Below are 24721 nucleotides of genomic sequence, written 5' to 3' on the forward strand. Positions count from 1 at the left end.
AAAAAATGAAAAAGGCAGAAAACGTAAAGTTAAGAAAACCCACGTTGCATCTGATCTAGATTCTGGTAAGAAAAGTCTCTTGTACTCCTTTTATTTTTCTAGAGTAATTAGTTCTATTGTAACTGATATTTAAACAAATCTACTTTTTCCTGCTTTTCTTATCTCACAGAAAATATTGTCTTACAGATTATTTGTAAGCTGTGATACATCATTCTTACTTGCAGTGACTATGTTGCAGACCAGATGTCTTTTTACTCGAGCATACAGTTTTTCATCTCGTTCTGCTGCGTGTGTGATTTTGATTTATTTTTGTAAAGCAGCTGTATCAGTTACTGTGGCCTGGGCATGGTAAGGCAGAAGGAGGAATCCTTTTCCTTCAGCTTTGCTGTTCCTCTCCTTCCTGCTTCCCCGTGCTTGCTGGGAGGGACCAGCTGCACTCCACAATCAAACCAGCCTGGGCACTGGTACAGATGGCGGCGCAAAGCTCGGGAGGTCCGCCTGACTGCCAGGAGGATGTTTACTAATGATGGGCTGGCAGGGGCTTGTAGGCAGAGGAACTTGCCGTCTCCTATTAGTAATATTTTACAAGGAGAGGATTTGAAAACTAAGATGCTTGCACTGAACTTCAAGAATTCGAGGTAGGATGAGACCTAAATGAACACAAACTACTTTTATTTCTTTGCATAATACTTTTCCCACCCCTAGACTAATGTTTAATTGCATGATTAGTTGTACTTCTTGTTGTCAGACTCTTCTGGAGTTGTGCTTGCTGTTAGAAACTGAACCAAATGACAAGCTGAGATTTAGTCAAAATATAGTCACATTTTGAATAATATAAGTAATGTAACTATGCATAACTGTTTGCGTTTAGGATGTTGGCTCTACAAAAACAAGTGAAAAATAGATAGATTACATTTGTCATTCCACCTAAAGAAAAGAAAATAACTGATTTTAGTTGGTCATGTACGTAGCTTACAAAATACAGCTTGTTCTCAAGTGCTGTGAAGCAAGCTTGTTATCGACTTATATTAGACAATGTTCTTGGAAAAGAAAGTCGGAGAAGAACCCATCATATTAAAATAGTAATTTGCCTGTCTCTGAGTGCTAAAAGCTTCATTTTTTTTCTCTTTGACTAAGAGCAGCTCACTTTTTGGGGGGATTTCTAGCAGTCCTATTCAATGTTGCAATGTGGTGGTTAAAATTCTGTTGAGAAAGCATTTCTTCACTGTGAAATGTAACTTTCATTTTGGCATTATTGCCAAGCAGGAGTAGAACATGGCTAATGCAGAGGAAAACAAAAGTACTTTTGAAAGTAGTTATGGTAGATAATACACCCACAACCCTATTACTGGCAATAAAAAGTAAGCTAAATAAGCATGGGTTTTTGAAAATGTTGCAGCTTTGTCCCTGTATGAGACACACCAACTTTAACATCCAAGAATATCTACAGCCACTCTGGTCATTTAATAAGTGTGCTAGTGAACACCAGAAAAAAATTTCCAGCAGAGCTAAATACTTGGTTGAAGAACTGGGGAGAACTGGAAGAATGCATTCATTGGGTAATTGGTAGTGCTTTAAAAGTCTGCAGGTTTAGTCTGCTTTGTTAGGTTTGTGGGGGTCTTTTTGATTGGGGGTTTGTTTGGTGTGGGGTGGTTTTTTGTTTGTTCTGTCTGTCTGCCTGTCTTTTTTTCTGTCTCTTTTCTGTTTAATCCTTTATCTGACATATTCACCGCTGGGGGCCAGAAATCTTGTGGCTCTGCTGGGAAATGAGAAGGGCTGTATCCTGCCTTGTTTCTGTCCCAGTCTTCCTCTGCAAGCCTGGTAGCCCTCTTGACAGACTCTGCCCAGTCACCTGGGAGCAGCAGTGTCTCTTGCATGTTAGTGGGGAGCCACAGCTGTTTTCTGTAAGGAAAGATTCAGTCAGCGCTTTCGTCTTTACTCTTCACTCTGTGTGAGGCTCCTGAGAAGTGTCTCCATGTGCAATGTGGGGAGGCTGTTTCCAAAGCCAGGGCTGGGAGCCCAAGGTGAATTCTAGCTCTGCCCGCAGTCCTCAGCGTGCAATGTGACGTTTGAAGGCTGAAGACGAGAAGACGAGACTGGGAAGGGTCAAGTTGCTTTTATCTGCAATTTGTGACAATCATCCGGAGAGGATCTTCTGCCGCCTAACAGAGAGGGGGTGGGGGAGGAGGAGCAGCAGAAGAGAGGGAAGGTGAGGAGAAAAGACAATGCTTTCCCCCCATTGTTACAAGACTTAGTTACATGAAACATAGGAATCTTTACTGTTCTTCCCAGTGGCAATGCGTCTGCTGGAGCAATGAAGCTGGTGAATGGTCTAGAGCACAAGTTTTATGAGGGGCGGCTGAGGGAACTGGGGTTGTTAGCCTGGCGAAAAGAAGGCTGAAGGGGAGACCTTATTGCTCTCTACAAACTACCTGAAAGGAGGTTGTAGCGAGGTGGGGGCCTGTCTCCTCTCACAAGTAGAGGATGATAGGACAAGAGGAAATGGCCTTGAGTTGCTCCAGGGGAGGTTTAGATCGGATATTAAGAAAAATTTCTTCTGAATCTTCAACTGAAAGGGTTGTTAAGAACTGGAACGGGCTGCCCCAGGCAGTGATTGAGTCACCATCCTTGGAGGTATTTAAAAGACATGTAGATGTGGCACTTGGGAACATGGTTTAGTGGTGGACTTGGCAAATGTTAGGTTTACGGTTAGACTCGATGATCTTACAGGTCTCTTCCAACCTAGATGATTCTGTGATTCTATGCTGTATGGTATGCAGCACTTGGTTCCAGTGGAGCTCAGTGGGTGTCTTTGGACTGTCTTAATTTCAATGTAGGCGAACCCCATCTAAGAAAAGTCAGTTCAGGAGTTGTCCATTAAATGCCATTGTCCACAGTGTCCAGCTTCCCCATGGTGTTTACAGAGGGACCTTTGCCTGGGGATGTGGTGGTGGTCATCAAGTTCAGCAGCTTCTGTTGGGTGCAAGCACACAGTGGAATAATGTCAGAAGAGATCCGTTATGGCCTAAAAGGCAGTAGTCATGTGTATGCAAGTTTTTCTCCTGCTTTTCCGTACTTCTCTGGTCTGAATTGCTAATTATAAGGTCTTGGGCTGTTTTTGTTTTGTTTTCTATTTAGGAATACCATGAACATGCAACTTAAAAGAGGTTGTGAGCATTCACCCTTATTTACTTCCTATTGCTTCAGAAATAAACAAGCATTTGTGCCGAGGGTTTAATGCCGATTTTAACGCTGATAACGCTGCTGTTCCTGTTGCCCTCTTTCTGACTATATGGTAGAGAGGAATTTTATTACATCAGCCAAGCATGTGCTTTTGTTGTTTTTCTTATCCAGGTTGTTAGAAACAAGGGCAGCTCTATGGAGACAAATTTTACAGGTAATGGGCTTCTACGTACTGCTCTTTCATATGTAAATTTCCTAAAGGCAGAAAAAATGTTCCTCTTTTGGGTACATAAATGGCTGGAGGAAGTTTATGCTTTAGATTGCTGTTGGGCAGAAAAAACCACCACCACCACAAAATGGTACCCACTTTGTGTGATACCACGCTCCTGTTTTTAAAAACTGTCTCTTTTAGCTAAATACGAAGCATGTGCTTAGACTCACTGTTATCGTTGCTGAACGTGCTGTTTGGGACTACTGCGTTTAGTGCATGGCCTTATTGCTTAGATGTAACAGCCTGTTCCAACCTCACAGGTTTCCTTCCCCATTCCCCCCACACACCTGGAAAGGCAAACACACCAAAGCATTCTTCCCCGTTCCTAATAACAGCTCATTGTTGATTCTAGTAGAATAACTTTTCGAGGAAGGCTTTCTTACTTCACTTGGTGACTGCTAATGCAAGAGCCGCCTTCTGGAACAGGTTTGGTTTTTTTCCTGTGCCTTTGTTGATGTCTGCATACCAGCCAAGCACACGTTTATCTCTTCAGATCCCAGATCATTTTGCTTTTTTGTTTGTTTGTTGTGCACCCCTCCCCCTATTTTTTTTTTCTTTTTTCTGTTGTTCAGGGGCTTCTTAGCAGCATTTCCTCAACTGAATGGCATGGTTTAATCATTGCCATGCAGTTCAGGTTGGCAAAGTAAAATTTCAGTTCTGCTCTATTCTCAACGGGCTGTAACAAACATTCTGTTTGTCCAATTAATGCAAATCAGTTTATTCAGGCCTTTTGAAAACAAAAAAACCCAAGAAAAACAGCATTCAAAGATGCTCAAGATATTTTACCATGGAACATAGGAAGAACTCGTTAATTAGAATTTGCTCTCCAAAAATATTGAGGAAGCGAATAGCCTTCTGTTTTGGTTGGGTTTTTTTTTAACCGGTTCTTTGCTCTCTCCGTAGTATTCAGCAAACTTTTCCTGATGCTGCATAGATAAGTTGTTTTATAAGGTTTTGCTGTAATGTTCTGATTCTGAATAATCTATTGATTCCTTCGTTTCAGATTATTTTGCTGAGGTGCAAATGTTTGAGCTGTTTCAATTCTTCCAGCGCATGTTCCAAACCAGAATGATGTTTCAGTACTTGCTCTCCTCCAATCTGTTTTTCAGCTGTAGGTGTTAATAGCAGTACTGAGGTTTGCAGGATAATTTGTTTGCTTTTTTGTTGTCCCCAAATTTTGATGATCCCCATCCACACCTGCAAGCATGTCCAGTTAAAAAGTTCCAGGGTAACACTAATCTGGTAAATTTTCATTTCCAAAAGTAATCTGCTGTGTTTATAATGCATGCACTGAGAACACTGAAAACCAGAACTTCCATTCTCTCGGTCTGAAACTTAAGTCACTAGGCACAATTTTGCTATAAATGAGTGTTCCAAAAATACGTGTCAGTGGAGAAATTTCTCCTATTTTGTTGTTATCTTTTGTGTCTGTGCTCCAGCCACCTTGCACTTTCCTTCTGCCTGTCAGGATTTTTGCGTTGCACACATTTTTTTGTCTCGTCGATTACCACAGTTCTCTGGTAAAGAGTGTCTTTTGCGGTCCTTGAAGGAGAGGAGGAGTTGTACGCCCAGAACTAGTGCAGTCGAGGCTGGATTGCCAGCTTGAGACCACATTGGAACAGGTCAAAGGAATGGAAACATGCCATAGTGGTATGATTGCACAAGCACAAGCAAATAGTTTCTCGGAGCCTGAATGTCTATGAACAAACCACCTGAACGTGCTAATGCAGGTGCCTCTAACATAATATCTATCTAGAGCCACTGCTTTGATCTTTACTGTGACCGATGACTAGGGTTAATGAAACACAGTAGGATTTTTTTATTTTTTTTTTCTCTTCTGGAGCATTTCCTGAAGCAGAAAGGCTTCTTTTTTACATGAAGAGTTTTGTTTCGTCCTCATCCCCACAATGGCAATATATTTTACCTTGCACAAATGATTTAAAACCTTCTTCTGGGATAAATACTACCTTCCCCTTCCCCGCCCCCGCCCCCCAACCTAATGAGGTGCCATGAAGTGAACAGTTTGAGGTGTGGAATTTCAGTGTTCCTTCATGGCTACCGAATCGAACTGGTTTTTGGAGATCAGATCCGTGTTTATATGCAGATGAGGTGATTAAAGGCTTTGCATTTGAAATTCGCAGATGAAGTTGTGTAGAACCCAGCAGTTAAACGTGGATTTCAGGTAGCCTTAAGGATGGACTGTATTTCTTGGTGGTGTTATGTGAAGAGATGAAGGACTGTCTGTACTGTTACAGGTATCTCAAAAATGAGTCTTTCCTAGTTGGACGTTCATGCAGTATTTGTTACATGCTATTTGACTTCTGAAATGTGAAAATTACTCATGAAGTTTTGCTGAGCTTTTTCAAAAGCCGCTTTTAAAAGAAGTGGTGGATGTATCTATTCGAGTGCTTACAAAGCTGAACTACCTTTTGGTTCTCGGGGTGGTGTGGTAGTTCAAGATGAAATGAGAACTCGTCTTTCGTTTTAGTTGAAAAATATGTAGAGTAAAAAATGCAAAGGCAGAACCCTTAAATGAACACGTGTGGTCAGTATAAATAGCCTATATCTGGCAGTTTGCTTTGTGGGCATTTGCAATTCTTTAGTTTGATTATCAGCTTATTACTGAGCTGAAAAAAAATAGGAGTCCCTAAGTCTTGTTAAAGGCATGCTTAAAGAAGAGCAATACTGAGAATTGTCTTCATACTGGTAACGGATCCTAATGTGTGCTAAATAAAGATGTAGGAAGCAATTTTTTCAGCATCCAGCCAAAAAATCACGTTTTAGATGCTATGTGGACAGTTTTGTTCCTGTTGGAAAAGGCGGCACAGATGCTTGCTTCCTTGTGCACTCTCTCTTCTTTGTTTTCTGTAACACTGACTTTTGTAGCTCCTTCCTGTTTGGTAAAGCTAGGAGTTTTGAGCACGATCCCTAAATATCTGTGAACATTGATTTTATTCACATCCTTTACCTCCATATGTGCATCGGTAGTCCTTCATGCTAGGTAACTGTTGTTCTGTGCTATTGCACTAAAAAATATTTGACGTAGGCTCTTCAGTTGCAAGGGCATAATGGATGGTGGGTCTGCACTTGAGATCTTAGTTATCTGTGCTTTTCGTCTACAGAAATAGAAGGAAAGAAAATTGATGCAACTTGAACTGTGGTTTGGAGCAGCACTACCTATTGTTTTCAGCTGTGGTAGAATTTAATAGTTTGTTTTATGGGCTTTATGTTTTCGAGGTGGCAGGAGAAATGTTTGAGACTTGGAAATATTTTATTAAAGTACTGGGAGTAATTTTGGAAAATAAGATTTTGTGGTTATTAATTAAAGAATTAGAAAATGCAATGACAGGGTTATCTTCTAGACATAAGCTACACACTAGTAATCCAGGAAAAATAGGCTACATGCAGAAGTACAAAGCAGTACTTTATTTTCTTACTTGAACAAAATGAAGTGCAAAAATTCGATGTAATTGAAGTTCATTTTATTTAAGTTCATACTAGATAAGAAATACACTCATTATTCTTTAGTGAGACAGCTTTCCTCAATCCCTGCAGCATAGGTCAAAAGTATCACTGTTATTTAATTGTTACCCTTCTTTTTCACTGAATATGAAGCATTAACCTTCAAGAGGGTACAAACCATAGGAAATCTACTCCATCAGCACTTGCTATTATGTGTCATTATCATGAATAATTTGTGTGAAATGGACCTAGAAAGAAGACCGATAGTTTGTGTTTTATATCTGTATCTTTCTCACTAACCAGTTAAGTTCTTTGTATTTGTTGAAGTATTAAGAAATTTTTGTTTGTAGCGATGTCAAGGCATTAAGGTCAGATTGAGCGTAAGAATAGCATTTCTGATGCTGCAAGTAACAAAGGAATTGTATTTTAAATACTCATCTGATCTGAGTTCAGAGAATAGGAAAAACATGTCCTGAATTAGGATAGCAATCCTTTTTTCTTTCTCTTTTTCCTTTTTTTTTTTTTTTTTGAGATATTAAAGCAAAAAAATAACTGCATTGAATTCGCCAGTTTGGAGACTACCTTTGAACTGAGAGACCTCTATAAGCATCTCTTCAACCTGCAGAAACAAAACAGTATTTCATTAGGTTGGCCTCTGCACCTACATTTGTCTGAAAAGGGAAAGTTAAGCTTACAGGTGACAACATAAGGTTCCTAAAGGTAAGTTTTAAAAAAATTTCAGTACAAAGGAAAAAATAACCCACAAAACCCACAACCCTGAAATAATAGTGCGACCTTGCAAATCCTTGCCTGCACACCTTCCTTCACTGACAACACTTTGCAATACAAAAATTGCGGTGGGGGTTGATAGCGCTTTCCTGTTGGGAGGATTTCTCAATGAAATAGTTCCTGTTTTAACCAGATGACTAGCTGTTTAACAAGAGGAAATCTTAGTACAGGAACAGGCGCTTGTATCACTGAGTCAGCACGCTGGCTTTGCTCCCGCCCCGCAGGGACCAGGCGATATTCCCCAAAGGAGCCCAAGCTAGTTCAGCCCCTCAGGGACAGCTGATGGCTTCCTTTTCAGCAACACAGCTTCCTTGTGCAGGAGTTTCTTTGTATGTCAGTAGTGGGGTTTTGTTTGGTGGTAGTGTGCTGTGGGGGAATGGGAGGAAGTAGTTGTGTTCCTCACTTCCCCTCCCGCTGATGTTTTTGCTTACAAAGAGAATTTATTCCTGTTCGGTTCTAAGGACAAATGGATGTGTATCTAGCCTGTAACAGCTCTGTATTGTTTCTTTTGAAGGCCAAAAAAAAGGTCCTTTTTAATAGTGCGTATGATCGTCTTTTTTTGAATGTTAGTATTAACTACATGGATAGAGAATCTTAAAATCAGGAAAGAAAAAACAGATGAAATGTGGAGGGAAATAACAGGTGTGGAATTTACCGATTGTAATGGACTTGTGGGATTCATTGTAGCTACGAGACTTATCTTAAGTTTCATTTTCTTGAGATAATTGGGGTGGAGGTGTGTGCTGGTGTCCCATTATAATCTGCAAAGAAAGAAATTGATTCCTGTTTCACTGCTAAGCTGCTGATGTAATACCAATAGAGTGCCTGGAGAAACACTTGTGCCTGTAATTACAAAGCAGATAATTACCTAGCTGCTTATTTAAATAACACCCTTTTGGAACTAGATGCACAGCTTGGACCTATATTAGCTATTGTGAAAATAAGTGTGTCTCATGCAGTTTCTGTCTGTCTACTTTTTTTTTTCTTCACAAATGTTTTGATAGCTCTAGTAGTAATTACCCGTACATTATCATACCCTAACTTGTGTTAATGATTATATGTGTGTGTTATGTTTTTCTCAGCGTCTTGTCTTTGGGCTTTGTAAGTTGTTGGTATTTTATGCCACGTAATTTATAATCACTTGTCCAACAGCTTCCACTAACAATAGAAAACACTTTAAAATATTATTTTAAAGGGTAGTAGTTACCTCTTGCACTAACTCCAGTGAAACTTCTTGAGAATTGCATGGGTTGATCTTGTAGAATTCCCATATAAATTTAACAGAAAAGTGAAGAACCTGATGAATGGTTTTATGTCAGAGCTGCTCAAGTGGGTCATCTCTGCTTATGCTCACATGCAGCCATCTGACAGCCAGTGGAAGAAAACAAAGGGGTTGTTTAAGTAAGGGTGCTCATGCTGTGCCTTTACTGCTTGCTTCATTTGTCTTCACATGGAAACTCTTCTACTTCTGCCACTAGGACAAAACCGCAATGCGTTTTACAAGAGCAGCAGTTTTATTGTTGTTGTCTTTGTGCATGTTTGAAATCTACTCATCGAGTGTCTTATTTTAGTTTTGGTCCATACAGAGCATGATGATATGCAACTGCCATTAATTCACCTTTTTAGCCCAAGTAGCAGAAGATGAGTGCAGTGGGTTGAACTGCTTCAACGCTCTTGATAAACCACGTGCCTGTCACTATGAGGCTGCATTATAGACCTTCCGCTTGCTTAGTTTGCTCTTTCAAAATAACTTTTAACTTCTTACTCAGCTTAAAAATGGCAAGTACTCAACAGCTGGACCGTCCAACTCAGAGATTCCCTGTGAGGAGTGTGCCTGCTTGGACATGCTGGGGGAAGTAACCCATCAGGGCCGTGTAGTAAAGAACTTGTGGCTGCACCGGGCTGTATGTGCCAGAAGAGGGGACATGAGGCAGGGGAGAGCCTCCTCTCCTGAGAACCAGCTTCCGTCCTTGCCTCTTCCACAAAACTCCTCATGAGGTTTTTGGAGTTGCTCTCTAATTTCATCCTTTGCGTACTGGGTGTCTAGCTTCGAGATCACGAGCTGACAGGGAGAAGGACATCATCTGGTCTCTAAGGGATAACAACGCAAGCAAGCAGAAAGATTCAAGCATTACGAGATGCCGTGTAGGAATAGCTACTCTCCAAAGTTTCTTGAACTAGATATCCAGATAAGACAGCACCAATTTTAATGTAAGGTGCGTGTCTGTTTACTGTGTGTATATTCAGGCCATTAACATGCCCGTGCTGTGGGGCGGATTTATGAAAATAAGTTGATTTAATAGCTGTGAGGCATTCTGATCTGGCAGTGATGAGCAGGACAGTAGAACCCATGAAGAGATGTGTTGCTGTGTGTGCGGAGCAGGCTTTCAGTCTGGGTTGCACTAACCAAAGTGTAGGTAGCATCATGCTTGGAGGGATGAAGTAACGAAATACTGAGCAGCTGCTCGTGAAGCAAGGGCTGTGTCCAGCCAGTCTGCTCGGAGAGCCAGGAGGCCCTTCGGGGGACTATAGAAAGTGAGCGTGCCATTTAAGATTGTACTGTAATGTACAGGCCAAATTCAAGCTCTACAACCAATTACAAGACAGGTGTTCCCCAACCTGTGAGTTTGCTTCTCTTAAGGTTCTTTTCCTGTAGGCTTTTGCTGCGCAGGGCGCTTGATTGTCATGTGCTATAAGCAAGCAGTTGTGAAAGGGTGACTTGACTGTTGCTGAAAATCCTGGAATCCTTTAATTTTTGGCATTATGGAGGCTGCCAGGCCTTAACGCTGAATTCATGTATGGTGTCACAGCTGACTGTGAAGACTGTGCAGATGCTTTCACTTAGTAGAATAGGAAGGTTCCTTTCTTTTAGATATTTTTCTGTTTGTAGTAAAAGGTTTTAGGTGTACTGCTTTCCCTTGTGCAGGCCTAAGCCTAAACAAAGAAAACCTCCATCAAAATATTTATATAGGACATAGTGGCAACATACCACTGTCCTTTCACTCAGCGAACATGTGTAATGTTCTGGTGTAGTATTTCTAATGTAGCATTCCTCTGAGGATTTTAGTTTTATTTTTTTTTTTCTTTTAGATTACCTTAATCATCTCAGTGTTTTCTTAGGATAAGTAAGTTCTGGTACTGAGATTCACAATGAGGAAGCTTTTGCCTGCTGTAAACCATGAATAATCCTTCTTACAAGTCTAAGATTTGGGCCTAATGCGGGAGCTTCCCAAGTCCACAGCTATCTTCCCTGTATTTTCATAGATAATCTGTGCTGTGGTAATAAGAAAAAATATCGCTGTATTTGGACTGACAAAAGTAAATCACAGAAATTCTTTCAAATTTCATGTGCATTATGTTTTGGATGATGTTGCATGGAGTCCGTGCTAGCTTTTTTTTCTCTAGTAGGACAGAAACAGTGGGAACTAGTAGGACTCAACTGTGGGAATAATTCTACAAGTAGTATCTACTCTGCTTGAAATTAATATACGTGTACATTCAAGTTGATTTGCAGTGGAATTGAGGGGAGACTTTATGAGCTGCTGAAAACTGAGAACAAGCAGCAAATACAGCCAGAAAAGGCTGATCCAGAGGGCAGGTAACATCATCCAAGAAAAGCAGCAGATATTGCAAAGATCTCCATGTGTAAAGGTCAGTGTTACTACTCCCATCTTCACTTTGTACAGTGCATCATGGACTCCGTATCTGTGAGAAACACCAAGGAAGTGAATGCTTCATAGTAAGGGACACTCCCAAAGCAGTGTTTTCTAGGAATATTTTTCTTGAGCGTTGCAGGGGCATCTTTGGGACAGAAATCTGAAGTTCTGTAGCATTGTGGTATTTGGGTGTGATTGGTTTTTGGGTTGCAGTTTTTCAGGGGGAACATTGGAGTTCCAACTGAATTAAGTACACACGTGGAATATATCAGTTTTGTAGTGTCTTTTGCGTTACTTGTAGGAGGAAAAAAAAAAAAGAGAGAAATTAATAATTTGGATATTATTTACACTGTGTTACATCTCCCCTCCTCTCTGCCCCACCTCTTATGTTGAGGTTGAGTATGGGATCGCACTGGGGAATAGGCAGAAAGGGCCATGACTGTGTGATGAGTGAGAACTACTTTAATCGTTCTCTGAATTTGTGATTCCTTTGGGTTAAAACTGTCCCAGTGGAGGTAAACGGATCGCATTTTGGAGAAGCCATCCTAGTAGGCTCCAGCTACTGGGGAAATAGCGCGTAGCATTTATTTGGACTTCTCTGACTATCAGAAAATTGTCAGATCTAGAACTACAACCATGTGGCTGAACCAGTGCAAATTCTTGTTCTAGGTGTGTGCTTAGCCTGAATGAAGCAATGGGATTTAAGAGAAAAATTGGCTGCCCTAGCAGAAGTCTTACAGCCGTGGTGGATTCCATGGCGACATGCATTCTGGGTGTTGGATTTAGAGTTCTCAGCATCTTGTGAATCATAAAGAGAAATTTAAAATACTATCTTTAAAAGATTTTATGAAAAAGAAAATACGGACTTTGCTGCTTAGGCTGTGAAGTTTTGTCTCATTGAGCTCAGATGCAGTATTCTGTTTTGCGTTTTGGTTGGTCTACATGTGAGAGAAGAGTTCCCAAACTGAAGAGTTCAGGAAAAGGTGTGGGTTTCTGGAGGAAACACCTCCAGAAACTTTGCTGTTCTGTTTTTAAATGCATGAATCATGCAAATTTGAAGTCTGTTACCTGTGTAATAATACATTAAAAGATGACATCCAGTTCTGTCTCATTTTTCTTCAAATATGAAATGCCAATGCAAATTTCCAGCATAGGATGACAGTTGCTGGCTTGGACATTAGCTTAGCTTTTTTGTTAAGTTCTTGTTTTATAAATTGATTTTTTGCATTGTACCAAAATGTTTGTTAGCATCAGTTTCTAACTTTTCTTGTGTGTTAGTAAAATGTTGTTTTATGAAGGTGTTCCGGAAACGTATTTTGTTCTTAGGTTAGAGAATACGTTTCTTCTGTTAATTCTTTTTGCTAGTGGTTAATTATCTTCACTTTTAAAAGTGTAGTCCTTGTTTGTAGCTGGGGTTATTTTCCTGGCTTTAGCACCCAACTACTGTGCTTCCTCATGACTTAATCTCTGGGTTTGAATTCTTCAGTAATGGATATTTTTCCCACCATTGCTCTAATCACAGCACCTTTGGAATCACCACTTCTTTTAATAATTGACCTTTCATGGTAACCTCTCTTTTTGATAATTTAAATAATTAAGTTCTTTACGTTTCTTGCTGTGAGGCATTTTCTACCCTTCAACAATTTTTATAGCTGTTACTGACCTTTGCCTTTAAGCAGCGAGAGGTAGACTTTGCAATTCTGTTATTTCATTGTTGGTCTCCTTAACTTCGTTTATGGAACTGAAACTGTTTCTGTTTCCCTTTTACTCCTTCCCTTACTTGAATGTAGTTATAAGAATAGTCCCTTTTGCTGCAGTGTCCAATTGTCTGCGTCTGTTGAGGGATTTAGCTGTTCTGACCCTCTCAACCCTTGTGCAAGGTCCTGCTTGATAAACTTCAGTCTCCCATTCAGAAGATTTGACCCGTGTTGTTTTGAAGACTAGTACAGGGCTAAATACAGATGCTGTGTCATATCTGTGAGATGTTTTAAAACACGTGGGCACCAATGATGCAGTAGAAGGAGAACCTGGGCAAGATCAATCAGGACTTCAGAGCCCTGGAGCGTGTGAGTGAAGAGGACAGCTGCCCAAATGATCTCCTACTTCATCTTCTCAATCAGAGACAGTGGTGCAGCAGAGTTTGACACAACATGCAGATTGACACCTGGATTTGTGGCTGATGTCGTCACCAGCTTTAGCTTCTGTGATCACGGGACATTCTTTGATGAATGCAGATTACTAGGGAGAGATGGGATTGATCCACCTTTTCCACAGGAAAGAGAATCTTTGGGGGCAGTTTGACTGACGTAGTGAATCACACTTTAAACTAATGAGCTTGGGCGATGGAGTTCAAAGCTGGGACACTTGTGTGCTCAGAAGCAGCAGGGTGGATGAGTGAACCTACCAGAGTAGTGATGAACGCACTCCAACCCTACAAAAAGGTTCCACCGAAAAGGTGAGAGAGTTGACAAACTGAAATGCTTCTATACCAATGCACGCAGCATGGGTAGCAACCAGGAGGAGCTGGAAATCTGACTGCCGTCACTGAAACTTGGTGGGATGAATCGTGATTGGAGCACTGCAGTTGATAGCTAGAAACTGTTTAGAGGGCTGGGCAAGGAAGGAGAGGTGGGGGTGTTGCCCTCTACGTTAAGAAATGGATTGATTGCACAGTGCTTTTTTTGAAAGACGGCAAAAGATTGATTGAGAGTTTATGGGTAAAATTTAAGAGATGAAGCCACTGAAGGAAACTTCGTGCCTGGTGTTTACTACAGACCTCATATCAAGGGGAGGATGTTGATGAAGTATTCTGACTTCAACTACAGGAAGCATCACACTTGCAGGCCCTGATTCTGCTAGGGGACTTCAGGCACCCTGATGTCTGCTGGAAAAGATGATCTTTAAAGGTCCCTTCCAATCCAAACCATTCCGTGATTCCAAAACAAGTTTCTTGTGCTTTGGGAGGGAGAAGACGGAGGTGTTCTTCTGCAAACCCAACAGCTGAGGTGTGAGACAAACAATAGCTCCATTGGATAGCCTTGTCTATTTGCTATAGAAAAGTAACGAAAAAATTTAAGCGTGCCTCTGTGATAAAACCAATGTTTGAGAGAGTTTGAAGGTCTTATTCAATTAAATTTTAAAGTACATAACTGGTACAGATTTTATTCTAGAATTATTTTGAGAATACTTTGTGATATGTAGATAACACTGCTGTAAATGCTGTGAACGTGCACCAAAGAATCATAAAAATCGCCTAATAAAAAGTACCAAAGGGTTTTGTGGTGTTTGAAGCCTAGTCAGTTGTGGTTTGTGCTGAAGTGTATCAAATGTTTTCCTGTTTCAACTTGTTGTCTTTAAATGCTCCAGGCACGTACTAATCAATGCCTAGCATATAAAATTAGCTAATGCTCTTATCTGCAGTGTGGTCCTTCTTGTAAGAGAGGGTGCTATACACTTAAAGGCTTTGATGGAATAATGCCTCAATCTGTTGTACTCAGTGAGTTCATTTTCCTTTCTGAACAGGATACAAGGGAGCTTCCAGAAGTCAGTCAAGATGAATATGGTGAAGAGGATCATGGGCCGGCCACGGCAGGAGGAGTGTAGCCCCCAGGATAACGCGCTGGGCTTGATGCATCTGCGTCGCCTCTTCACAGAGCTCTGTCATCCTCCACGGCACATGACCCAGAAAGAACAAGAAGAAAAACTTTACATGATGTTGCCGGTGTTTAACAGGGTAAGCTAGAGAATCTGCAAGAGGGTTTTCTTTATTTGAATTGGCTGCTCATATTTTGTATTCCCAAGGCCTTTGGTTCTAGCACAACAGAATCTTTTCTTCCGTTGGCATCCTTTCGGTTTTCCCCTTCTCCTCATATAGTGTTGTGTTAGTGGATAAACTTGCCATTGGAGATTTCCTTCTATTACCACTTTTTCTGAAGTGCAATCCACAGTTGCATGTTGACTGTCACAGAGCTTTTCTGCAGAGCTTGCTGTTACTGAGTCATCTGATTTCCAACCTAAACTTATTCATAGCAAGTTTATACCCACTTGTTTGTGTGACAGCACTGTCCTTGAGTCTAAATAACTCTTCTCCCTTCTTCGCGTTTGTTGTACTGATGTATATTTAGAGATAACAATCATAGTATCTCCTGTCAGACTCGGTTTTGCTAGGCCACAAGCTGAACAGTTTTAATCTCCTCTTGTGATTAATTCTCTATATTCTCATTGCCCTTTGTAGCCCTTTTCGTATGTATTGAGTCTGAATCCCTCTTCTTGGACAAGGGGGATTTTGAATAAGCAATCTGTAGGGAAGATGTAATAGCCACTTATGCAGTGCCATTCATATTTCACTACACCTTTGTGCTCAGGCATTGAGATTTTGTTTGGAGGCAGGACTGTGACGACTGTCACTGGAATTAATAGTAGGTGGTAAAGCTTCCTGATTTCTTATGTCACTCAGTTCATTGTGAAGAATAACTTCGATAGTAGTTTTAGGGTCTTGAAACAGCAGTAGGTACGGATCTAGCTTTCCTTTTTTTTTTTTCTGCTGTGATCTGAACCCTTGCTCCTGAAGCTCTTCTTGGGTGATGGATTTGTGCTTCTATACGCTACTGTGGAGAACTGGGATCATCCAGAAACCAAAATGCAAAACCTTGACAGGAAAATCAACTCAGCTTTCTCTCTTTTAAATTGTTGTTTTGTTGAAAGTGTGGCTCATGGTGGTGTTAGACATTGAACCGCTTACATGCTGTGTAGAAAAAACTAATCCTGGTCACGGCATAGTATTAATAGGATTTTCAGTCTACTAGGTAGCATGCTTTAGTGGATAGATCCCCTAAATGTCATTCCATTGCCCTAGGACTTATTCCTAGTTCTACTGGTAACCTGTTGTGTGAGTTTGGGAGAAGTAAGCTCAGTTCATCTTCTTTAATTTATCTGTTTGGATCGTATGCCCTTTAGTTATGGATTTTCTTAATTTGTTTTTACAAATTAGCACAATAGAATCTTAATCTTGAGCCAGGCTTGAGCCTGTGAAGGTTATATTGATGCAGTTATGCTTAGAAATCTCCCTCTGGTGGCTATAGGTGGCTGATGCTTCTGAAAAAGGGAAGGTACCCACTCTAGCTGCTTCAGCACTTAATTGTAATCTATGGGTGGATAAGAAATTTTTTCTGGCCTTGTGATAGTTACTTGCAGTAGCATTATATCTCTAAAAATCACAATTGTGATATAACTGGGATTAAGAAAAACTAGTGCAGCAATGCATGTCCTATTTCTGTACAGCAGTCTTTCCTTAGACTTTGATTAGACTTCAGAGATGAAAAAAAAAAGTTTAGTTTTAATTTCTTTGTTGTTTTTCCCTTTTCTCTTTTCACCCTGTCTTTCTTACTACACTTTTTTTTTTCCTCTACGGAGCTTTCTTGCTTTGTCCTAATTCTCGATCTCTCCACTTGGCTCTGTTGAAGCCTGGTTGTAGTTGATTCATGTCTTTGCACCATTTGTTCTCTTGCGCTGTCTTTCCTTCATTCAGCTCGTGTGTGGAAGCATTCTGAAAAACGAATCAATAGCCCCCAGTTTTCTTCTTACTCTGTCAAAATCATCTCTTGCCTAACTAGTCTCAGGGGGATTTTTTTCCTTGCATTTCGTGTGAATGTGTTCTTGTCTTCCTGCATTCAAGAGCCTGAGCAGTTGTGATGTCATCTATTTATTTCTACTACTACAGTTTGCCTTTTTAGGTTCCTGGTTAATCCCACCATCTTCTTTTGAGGCTTACAGAGTCTGCTGTGGCTTCCTTGGACTTTTGAGTCTTCTGGAGTCTCAACTGTCTGTGGTGCAGCTTGTTTCGGGACAATCCTGCTAGCTTAGTAACTCTGCGAGTCAGAGTAAGACAAACTCTGAAATTGGTTGGAATACAAAATGGAACAGGAGAAATATTTTGTTTTCCAAAGGGTCTTATATATGCGATTTTCAATGGGAGAAATGGTAAATCTTGGTTCATTCAAAATTCTGAGATGACTTTCCTCTGAGACCTACTTTTGCTGACAGGAAACACTAAAACATTGCTAGAAGTTCCTTTTTAAAATTTTCCCTGTTTCTCAAACATACTCCTTAGCTGCAAATGTTTTAAGCTATCAGTTAATCGCTTGATTCAAATTCAGACTCAGAATCTGTCAGTTACTTTGGGTAGTTGTCTGTATTCTGTTGACCAGGTTTAAGTGAGATGGAGTACTTTTTGTGCTGACTGCCTTAAGTGAAGTCCGCGATGGTGTACCATAGAAGCATTGTCTGGTACAAGATTGGGATGTCTGTGTTAGGAGGAGAAAACCCCAAGCAAATTGTGGAGCTCAGATCAAGACTTCCATGCCACACCTTGATGTGTACTTCAGAATGTCACTTGTGCAGAGTAGCGAGCTGTTGGAAGCGGGAGCTGCGTGTGGTTGGCTGGAAACAGGGAGTCTGTGTGTGCATGTGAAACCCAGGAAATAGTTCTGGAAGAGGCGTGATTTTTTCTCAATTGCGGAGATCTAGAGTGAGGAAGGTAAGGCTGCTTCCTGTAGGCATCCAAGTGGCCAGCAACAGGCAACCAGTTAAATAACCAATGTATCCAGGGGCTCTTTTGAGGCTTTCTTGCTTAACCATGTATGAGGGTATTGTTTTGGTTGTTTTTTTTTTTGTTTTGTTTTCCCTCTCTTCAGAGGTATCTGACGTTTTGTGTGAAATGCAGTTCCATTTTCTTCCTGATATTTTGAGGATTATTAATCAGTAAATTCAAAGGAGCTAAAGCAATCTTAACTTTGGTTTATAGATACAGCAGGTCTCAAATATGCTGTAGTTTAAACCATCTTGCTAGTTCTGGTAACGAATGGGTTTACAGACCATTTCCGTTTTCTTGTTGTTCAGGGAGGCTTATGAAATGATGAATCACATAGTAATGAAAAGCTAAATCGGTGCATAATTAACAAAAGATTGGCCCTCTGGAAGTGTACTCAAAAGGCTTCTTTTAGAGTTCAGTGCATTTGTGGAAGCATTGCTCTGCCAGCACAGTAGTAATGCATTTGCAGTATATGAAAGAAGTGCGTGGAAACTGGTTTTGAACAAGTGGTACATTGTTTATGTATTCTTGAAAGAGCCTTGCTTTTCCTTATTAAAAAGATTATTTGCTAGTAAAATGTTTCAGATACTATTTCTGGTTTTTACTACCACCTTAAGTTAAAGAGTATATTAACGTCCAATGCAGATGCTTGTTCTACATAGCGCAAACTCAGTTATGGGGCAGCTAATTAAAAAACAGTTCACTTCAGTCAACTTTGAGCTCGCTGCGTTTCCTGGGATCTGCTGACAATTCTAGGTAAGCTCAGGACAGATAACAGAGCTATTAGTTTTTCCCTCTTCCCTTGGTCCGAGTGGAAGAGTCTTAAACAGTTAATGATGGTGAGATGCTCTGCCAACGTGCATTCTAGTCTAGATAATCTTGCTTAGGTTATACCCGTGAACACGCAAGCCTCGAGGCCCTCCTCCCTTCTTATAGTCTTGTTAGAGGCTCTCAGATGAACTGGGAGCTGATGCAGACAACTGCAGAAGGAGGTCTTGTGAAGGTTTAGGGAGATTTAGGTTGTCTGTGCTGAGAATGTTGCTCGGTAATCCAAATGAGGAGCATTTTTCTTGGTCTGTCGAAAACAGTCATCTGTCTGTAGTTGCTGGGCTCCCAGTTGCTTTCTTTATGGATAATGGTCATTGAAATTTCCTGTATGAGAAATGTTTAAGTTTCTGGTGAAAAATATTTTTATTGTGAGGAAACTGAGCATTCAATTTCAATGTTGTATTTCTGGCTGTGTTTCATCATGACTTTGCAATGTGAGTAGGCAGGGAAAATATTTTTGGCTGTTCTGTAAAGTGCCGGAGCAATTGATACTAAGGGGAGCAAGAAGCCAAACTTAGACAAAGGTTATTCTGTCTTCTGCCTTTTAAGTTTTCTTCAGTACCTTTGGGGTTCCAAGGTAAGTCGGTACCGCAGTCATGTTGCGCCTCTGTTGGCTGTAATATTGTGGATTTCACTAGACATCCCTGGACTAAGTCACCTCAGTCAAGTATGTCAGCAGTTCAGCTGTAATAGTGTAACTGGGTCACCCAGGGAAAGGAGACAAGGGTGAAGCAGCTGTTGAGTCCAAATCAATTGTACTACTGTAGATCGCATCTTCCTTCTGAGAGGCAAATATAACATGTTGAATTAAATTTTTACTAGAAAAATACTGTAATCTTTTATGCTTCCCGGCTCATAGGTAACATTCATGCAGGTTTCGTAAATAGCCACCAGGGAGAAAAATGTAAACAATGTAAACAAGCAGAGAAGTATGGAGACCATTCAGGTGTTTAGCAGGCTATTCTGTTTTTTCAGCACTGACATGTACCAGAATTTGGATTGCATGCTTTGTTTGATAATGAATATTGTGGTTTTACTGTGACCGTTTCAGTGCAAGGCTTGATGGAGAGTGCAAGTGGGGATGGAGACACCGTTTCGTGTGCAGTCTTGAATGACAAGTAAATTGCTTCAATAGCTAGCTAATCCATTTTGAGATAATGTTGTGTTCCATAGCTTAGTGCAATACCATAGAGTTAATGCATTTCTCCCTGTTAAATATGAGTTAATAAATTATTTAATAACCAAATTAATGCTTAATCATGAAGAATAAGTTACTAGACTAAAGTGACAGTTTATTTAAAAATATTCACTAGTAACTACTGCTGTTAGGTTCAGGAGGATCTCAAGAGAAGAGAGTAAGGCCCTGGGACGCTGGCAATGTGGGAGGCTTCCTGGTATTGCCAGTTTATTGAGGGAAGACTTAACACAGCAGTTCTACTTCTTAGTCCCCCATCTAGAAGATCATTCTGTACATGCAGCTGACCCCTGTACAATATCTAGGTCCAGCAGATAGTAAAGGAGTTTAACTCCTATTGGAGAATTTGCTCTGGTATCTAATCTTTATCCCATTATGTGCAATCTCGGTCTTTTGGGACTCTGTGGGGTTTTCGTCTTGCAAGAAAATTTGTGGTTCCCTTTCTGCCTTTCATTCATCAGATCTTACCTCCCTGAATGCATGCACTGTGAAAACCAGTATGGTGATGAATAGTGCAGCACGAAAACAAAAACTCGTAATCTCCATAGTAACACTCATTCGCAAAGGTAGTGATCCTTGTAAACTGCATGACTTTTTGATGCATCCCTTTCTCTCTTTTAGGTGTTTGGAAATGCTCCTCCAAGTACAATGACAGAAAAATTTTCTGACCTCCTGCAGTTTACTACTCAAGTGTCACGGTTGATGGTGACTGAAATTCGACGGAGAGCATCGAATAAGTCCACAGGTATTGCATGGGGGACAAGTTTGAGCTTTGCGAGATATGCATCATGAATTTCAGATGAGTCAGAATACCATGAGCTGCCACCCACAGCAACTGTGCAGACTCAGAAATTGAAGTCTTTGCAGCAAAAATGTGTTGTCTTCCATTTCTTTGGGCTGAGAGAGAAAGAGGAGGCTAGAGTTTTCCTCCCTGGGTTACAGAGAAAACAGAGTTCCACAAACTCGACAACACATCAAAGAGAAACCAAAGTTGCATCACCTACTAGTAGAAGGAGATTGAGAACATGCATGTGGACAGCTTCTGTATCTTGCCTGAGGTGCCTGTTGGTAGTGTGTTTTGTCCCTTGGATATTTAACATTGCAAAAACGTGCGTTTTAAATTAGCTGTTGGCTTGGAAGCTAGTAAGATGGGAAAGTACAGCGAGTCCCACAGTGGGACTAACACTGCCAGCCGTAGAAATATGTTAGTTAGGGGTCTGTTTTGCTCTGTTTATTAAATGTCAGGGTGAAATTTGGTTCTGTCGAACCCTGAGTGTGTCAGAGCCTGGCCATGTATTGGGAGTTGCATAGTTAAGGACAGTGCACCAAGAAGGCATGTTTCGTTAACTTTCCTCTTAGATTTCCTCTTCTGAAGAGAGCGCTTCTGAGAAATATGAAGATTTGTCTAGATAATTTTAAGACCTGTGCTGGCTTCTCAGTTTGGATTTGGTGGTAAATAAGGAAATAGCGGGCTGAAAAAGGCTGTGCAAATTATTACGCATGAAGTCAGGAGTCATAAACTGTGCCAATTACAATTTCTTTCCATTTTAAGTAGGGTGACTAACAGTGAAACATTCCAGATGGCTAAACAGATATCGTAGACAAAACCTGTTCTCTACGGGTAAATAGTCTTTTCTTTGGGTATTTAGGGGAAATGAATGTCCAACAGCCGTGCTGGCAGGATGGTGGTGTTTGTTTGACCTTTTTTTCTGGGGAACATCTGTTACGCCTGCTAGTCGGTTGGATGCTGCTAAGAATGGCCATTTTTGTGTGTTTATTACTTAAGCCATACCTCTGCTTGTTGTTCCAAGATAATCCAGTTGTCATCCTTGAAACCTCACAGGTCAGAGGTAGACATTGTTGTTGTCGCTGTTGGTTTTTGGAGGTTTTCTTATTTTCTACCTCACTTGGAAACTACAATGACTTAAAAGACAGTTTGGTACTCTTCTAAGCTCTAATGTAATGAGTACCAATGTTTTTATTAAAACAGAAAGCAGTCACTTTTCCTTTGTTATCAAGATTGCTATTACTTCGGTCAGTAAACCCTTTTCAGACTTCAGTAAGGAGGCCTGAGAGGTCCATGCTCTGCAGTTGCATTGTGGCTCTTAGTGGGACCAGGGAGTTGCAGTTTGCTCTCCAGAAATGACCAATTAAGAAGCTGTTAAAACTCATAGTTTGCAGACTTCTGTGTTGAACTGTTTAGAGCTATGTATACATTTTGTGTGATACTGAAAAAAATAATAGAAATTCTTGGCTTTTTAGAATACGCTTTATGTTAAAAACATAATATCGTGTCTATGGATTATGAAGGCTCTTGCTCTTTTTTTTTTTAATTTACATTCTTTTTGCATACCAAACAAAAAGATACAGCATATCTTAATAGCTATTAACAGGTAATTATATCTCCTAGAATGTTTTTAAAAGTGAAAAACTTCAGTAACAACTATATGCAGGAAATGTCTCTGGTAATAAGCAAGTGCAAATTCCTGATGGTTTGAAGTGCTCCGTTTAAGTCAACAAAATTGCTGGGCTTGTTTTAGAGACAAATTTTCCATAGAAATGTTACCAAAAGTCAACTTAAGATAGTTAACAAAAGGGAAGAGATTTTACAAAAACTTGTTTTTTATGTATAAAGAGATAAATTGTTGGTGGTATTTTACAGTTGGGAATGTGGTATGATTAAATCTTACTTGTTGGTGTGTTGATGTTTTTTTTTGATTGGGTGGTTGGTGGTTTTTAGTTTTTTGTCTCCCCCCCCATGTTTCACAATGGAGCACAGGGCAATTTTTTTCACCAGGCCTTTGAATATTTATGCTAATAGCTATGTGAGTAATGCCTGCCGTCGTGGAGGCATATCTCAGTTATTCTTGGCAGACTCTACTAGTTTTCTCAGAACAGCGTTTCGTGATTCAGTAGTAACTGTGCCAGCACCCTATCTTAAGTAGTCTCTGAACATGGGCATTGTAGTTATGGGTTCAACTACACTTTCAACTGTCTTGTTTCTCTAGTATGGATGTAACCTTGGAGTAAGAAAAACAAAGCAGTTAAAATTGAGTTAAATTATCTTGTACGTTCAAGTCTCTGCTGTACAACAGTGATAATTTGCAGGTGACAGCAGTAACCATATCTTTGAGGCTTCGTGCATGGTTTTCCTTGCCCTGGGGTATGTAGTCTGTTTGAGAAGATGGTAGGGTCATGGTTGAGATAACTCTATATACTTGAGATTTTTAGCTGCCAAATTTTCCACAAATAAATCCAATTTCGTGTGTGAATTGATCAAAAAGTTGTGGTAGTACTATGCTAAAACATATGTTCAGACATGTATTTCTAGCTTATTCTGAGTCCCAAAACCAGCCTTTCTTTTGGGAGCAAGTGCATCTGGCTCAGGGCTGAAATAAATAGACTTCTTAAAAAAGGGACAGGAACAGCTGGAAACTTGGTAGAATAGATGTGGCTACTAATGACTACTTCAGCTGCTGATGCTGAAGGGGAAGTAACAATTTTACTTTATATGTTTTTCAAAAGACATACCCTAGATGCAATTGATTCCTCTCTAATTTTTGCCAGTATTTCAACGGTATGTCCTAGAGTGTTTGGCACATCATCATAATTTAGACCCAGTGCAAAGGCAAGCATACGGCAGGGAAGATTAGTTCAGGTGATCCCCCTGGTTTGAACACTGGGACTTGTGTGCCCTTTCAAGGTGCCTAGCCGGGCTGATGCATGGTGGAGTGTGGTACCCGTCCCCATTGTGGAGGTGGCTGGTGTGCAGATAGGTGGGAGAGCTTCTCTTTCTGTGCCACAGGTTCCGTGAGCTTGGGACCTTTTGGTTTGTAATTGCAGTGAGTACCCGTACCTTGTACATGAGAAATCCCAACTACTGAATAGTTTCACATTGCAAACTTAAAGGTAAGGGGATAAAGCTGTCCTCCCCATGTCAAACAGCGAACTCGCGTAGCCAAGCAGTGGGTTCTTGCTGATGATGTGCAGTCACTAATGAACAGAAAGTAAGAAACAGGGCAAGTACAGAGTACGTCTTTCACTCTTAACAGCTTCTCATATTTCAGCAGTTGAGGATGTGCAAGCCTGTGATTTAGTTCCTTGTAGTGGTTACTCCATGTTTACTAAAATTGGTTTCTAATTCAGTCCTATGTTGTCTGCATTTCAGACACATCAAATGACATACTGACAGCTCCCATTATTTAATGCATTAGGATATATAAACACTTGATATCACAGGGAGGTTCAGAATGATTCCTTTAGTGATGGGAAATCCTGGTTCTTCCCCAGTCAGAATATGAATAAGAGGTTTTGGGGACAATCCATGAAACCTGTGCAGCAGGGTAGAAAACCGAAGAATGAGAAAGCGAAAACGGTTCATCACAGGGCTGGAACATTTTAACCTCCTTTCAAGGTCAATTTCAAAAGTTTGGGGTGTTTTGTTGGGGTTTCTTTTATGATTTCATGCGTGCTAGTCTGCGTACATCACTGTTTTATGCACCTTTTAAAGTCAATTTAGTTTATCTTGCTTTGTTGATTTCAGTCAATGTTTCATTCCATAGCTGGAACATTCTCTGTATGTTATTTGTCTCAGTATTTACCATTTAATGCTAAATTTATTTTTACCATGCTTCTAGACTGTTCAGCTAATCCCTCCTACCTCCAGAATAAACGTTTTTGGTTACTGTTTATATCCTCTGAATCTTGTGGTTGTTTGGTTTTTTTGGCTTTTTTGTTTGGTTGGTCTT

At 40.4% G+C, this 24721-nt stretch overlaps 1 protein-coding gene across 6 annotated transcripts in view; it reads left to right on the top strand.

Moving 5' to 3' along the window:
* WDFY3 (WD repeat and FYVE domain containing 3) overlaps positions 1-24721 on the top strand; it is a 178554-nt gene that overhangs the window by 42128 nt on the left and 111705 nt on the right. For 3 of the 6 annotated variants that reach the window (XM_074588801.1, XM_074588800.1, XM_074588802.1), the window contains exons 1-3: positions 517-638; positions 14884-15094; positions 20595-20718. In XM_074588801.1, coding sequence (XP_074444902.1) covers positions 610-638; positions 14884-15094; positions 20595-20718 — 364 coding nt within the window. In that variant the 5' untranslated portion in view covers positions 517-609. Of the gene's footprint in view, positions 1-515; positions 639-14883; positions 15095-20594; positions 20719-24721 lie in introns of those variants that run through there. The other 3 variants (XM_074588804.1, XM_074588805.1, XM_074588799.1) reach the window with 2 other exon arrangements.

This window comes from Larus michahellis, chromosome 5, assembly GCF_964199755.1.
Source record: "Larus michahellis chromosome 5, bLarMic1.1, whole genome shotgun sequence".
Lineage (NCBI taxonomy): Eukaryota > Metazoa > Chordata > Aves > Charadriiformes > Laridae > Larus > Larus michahellis.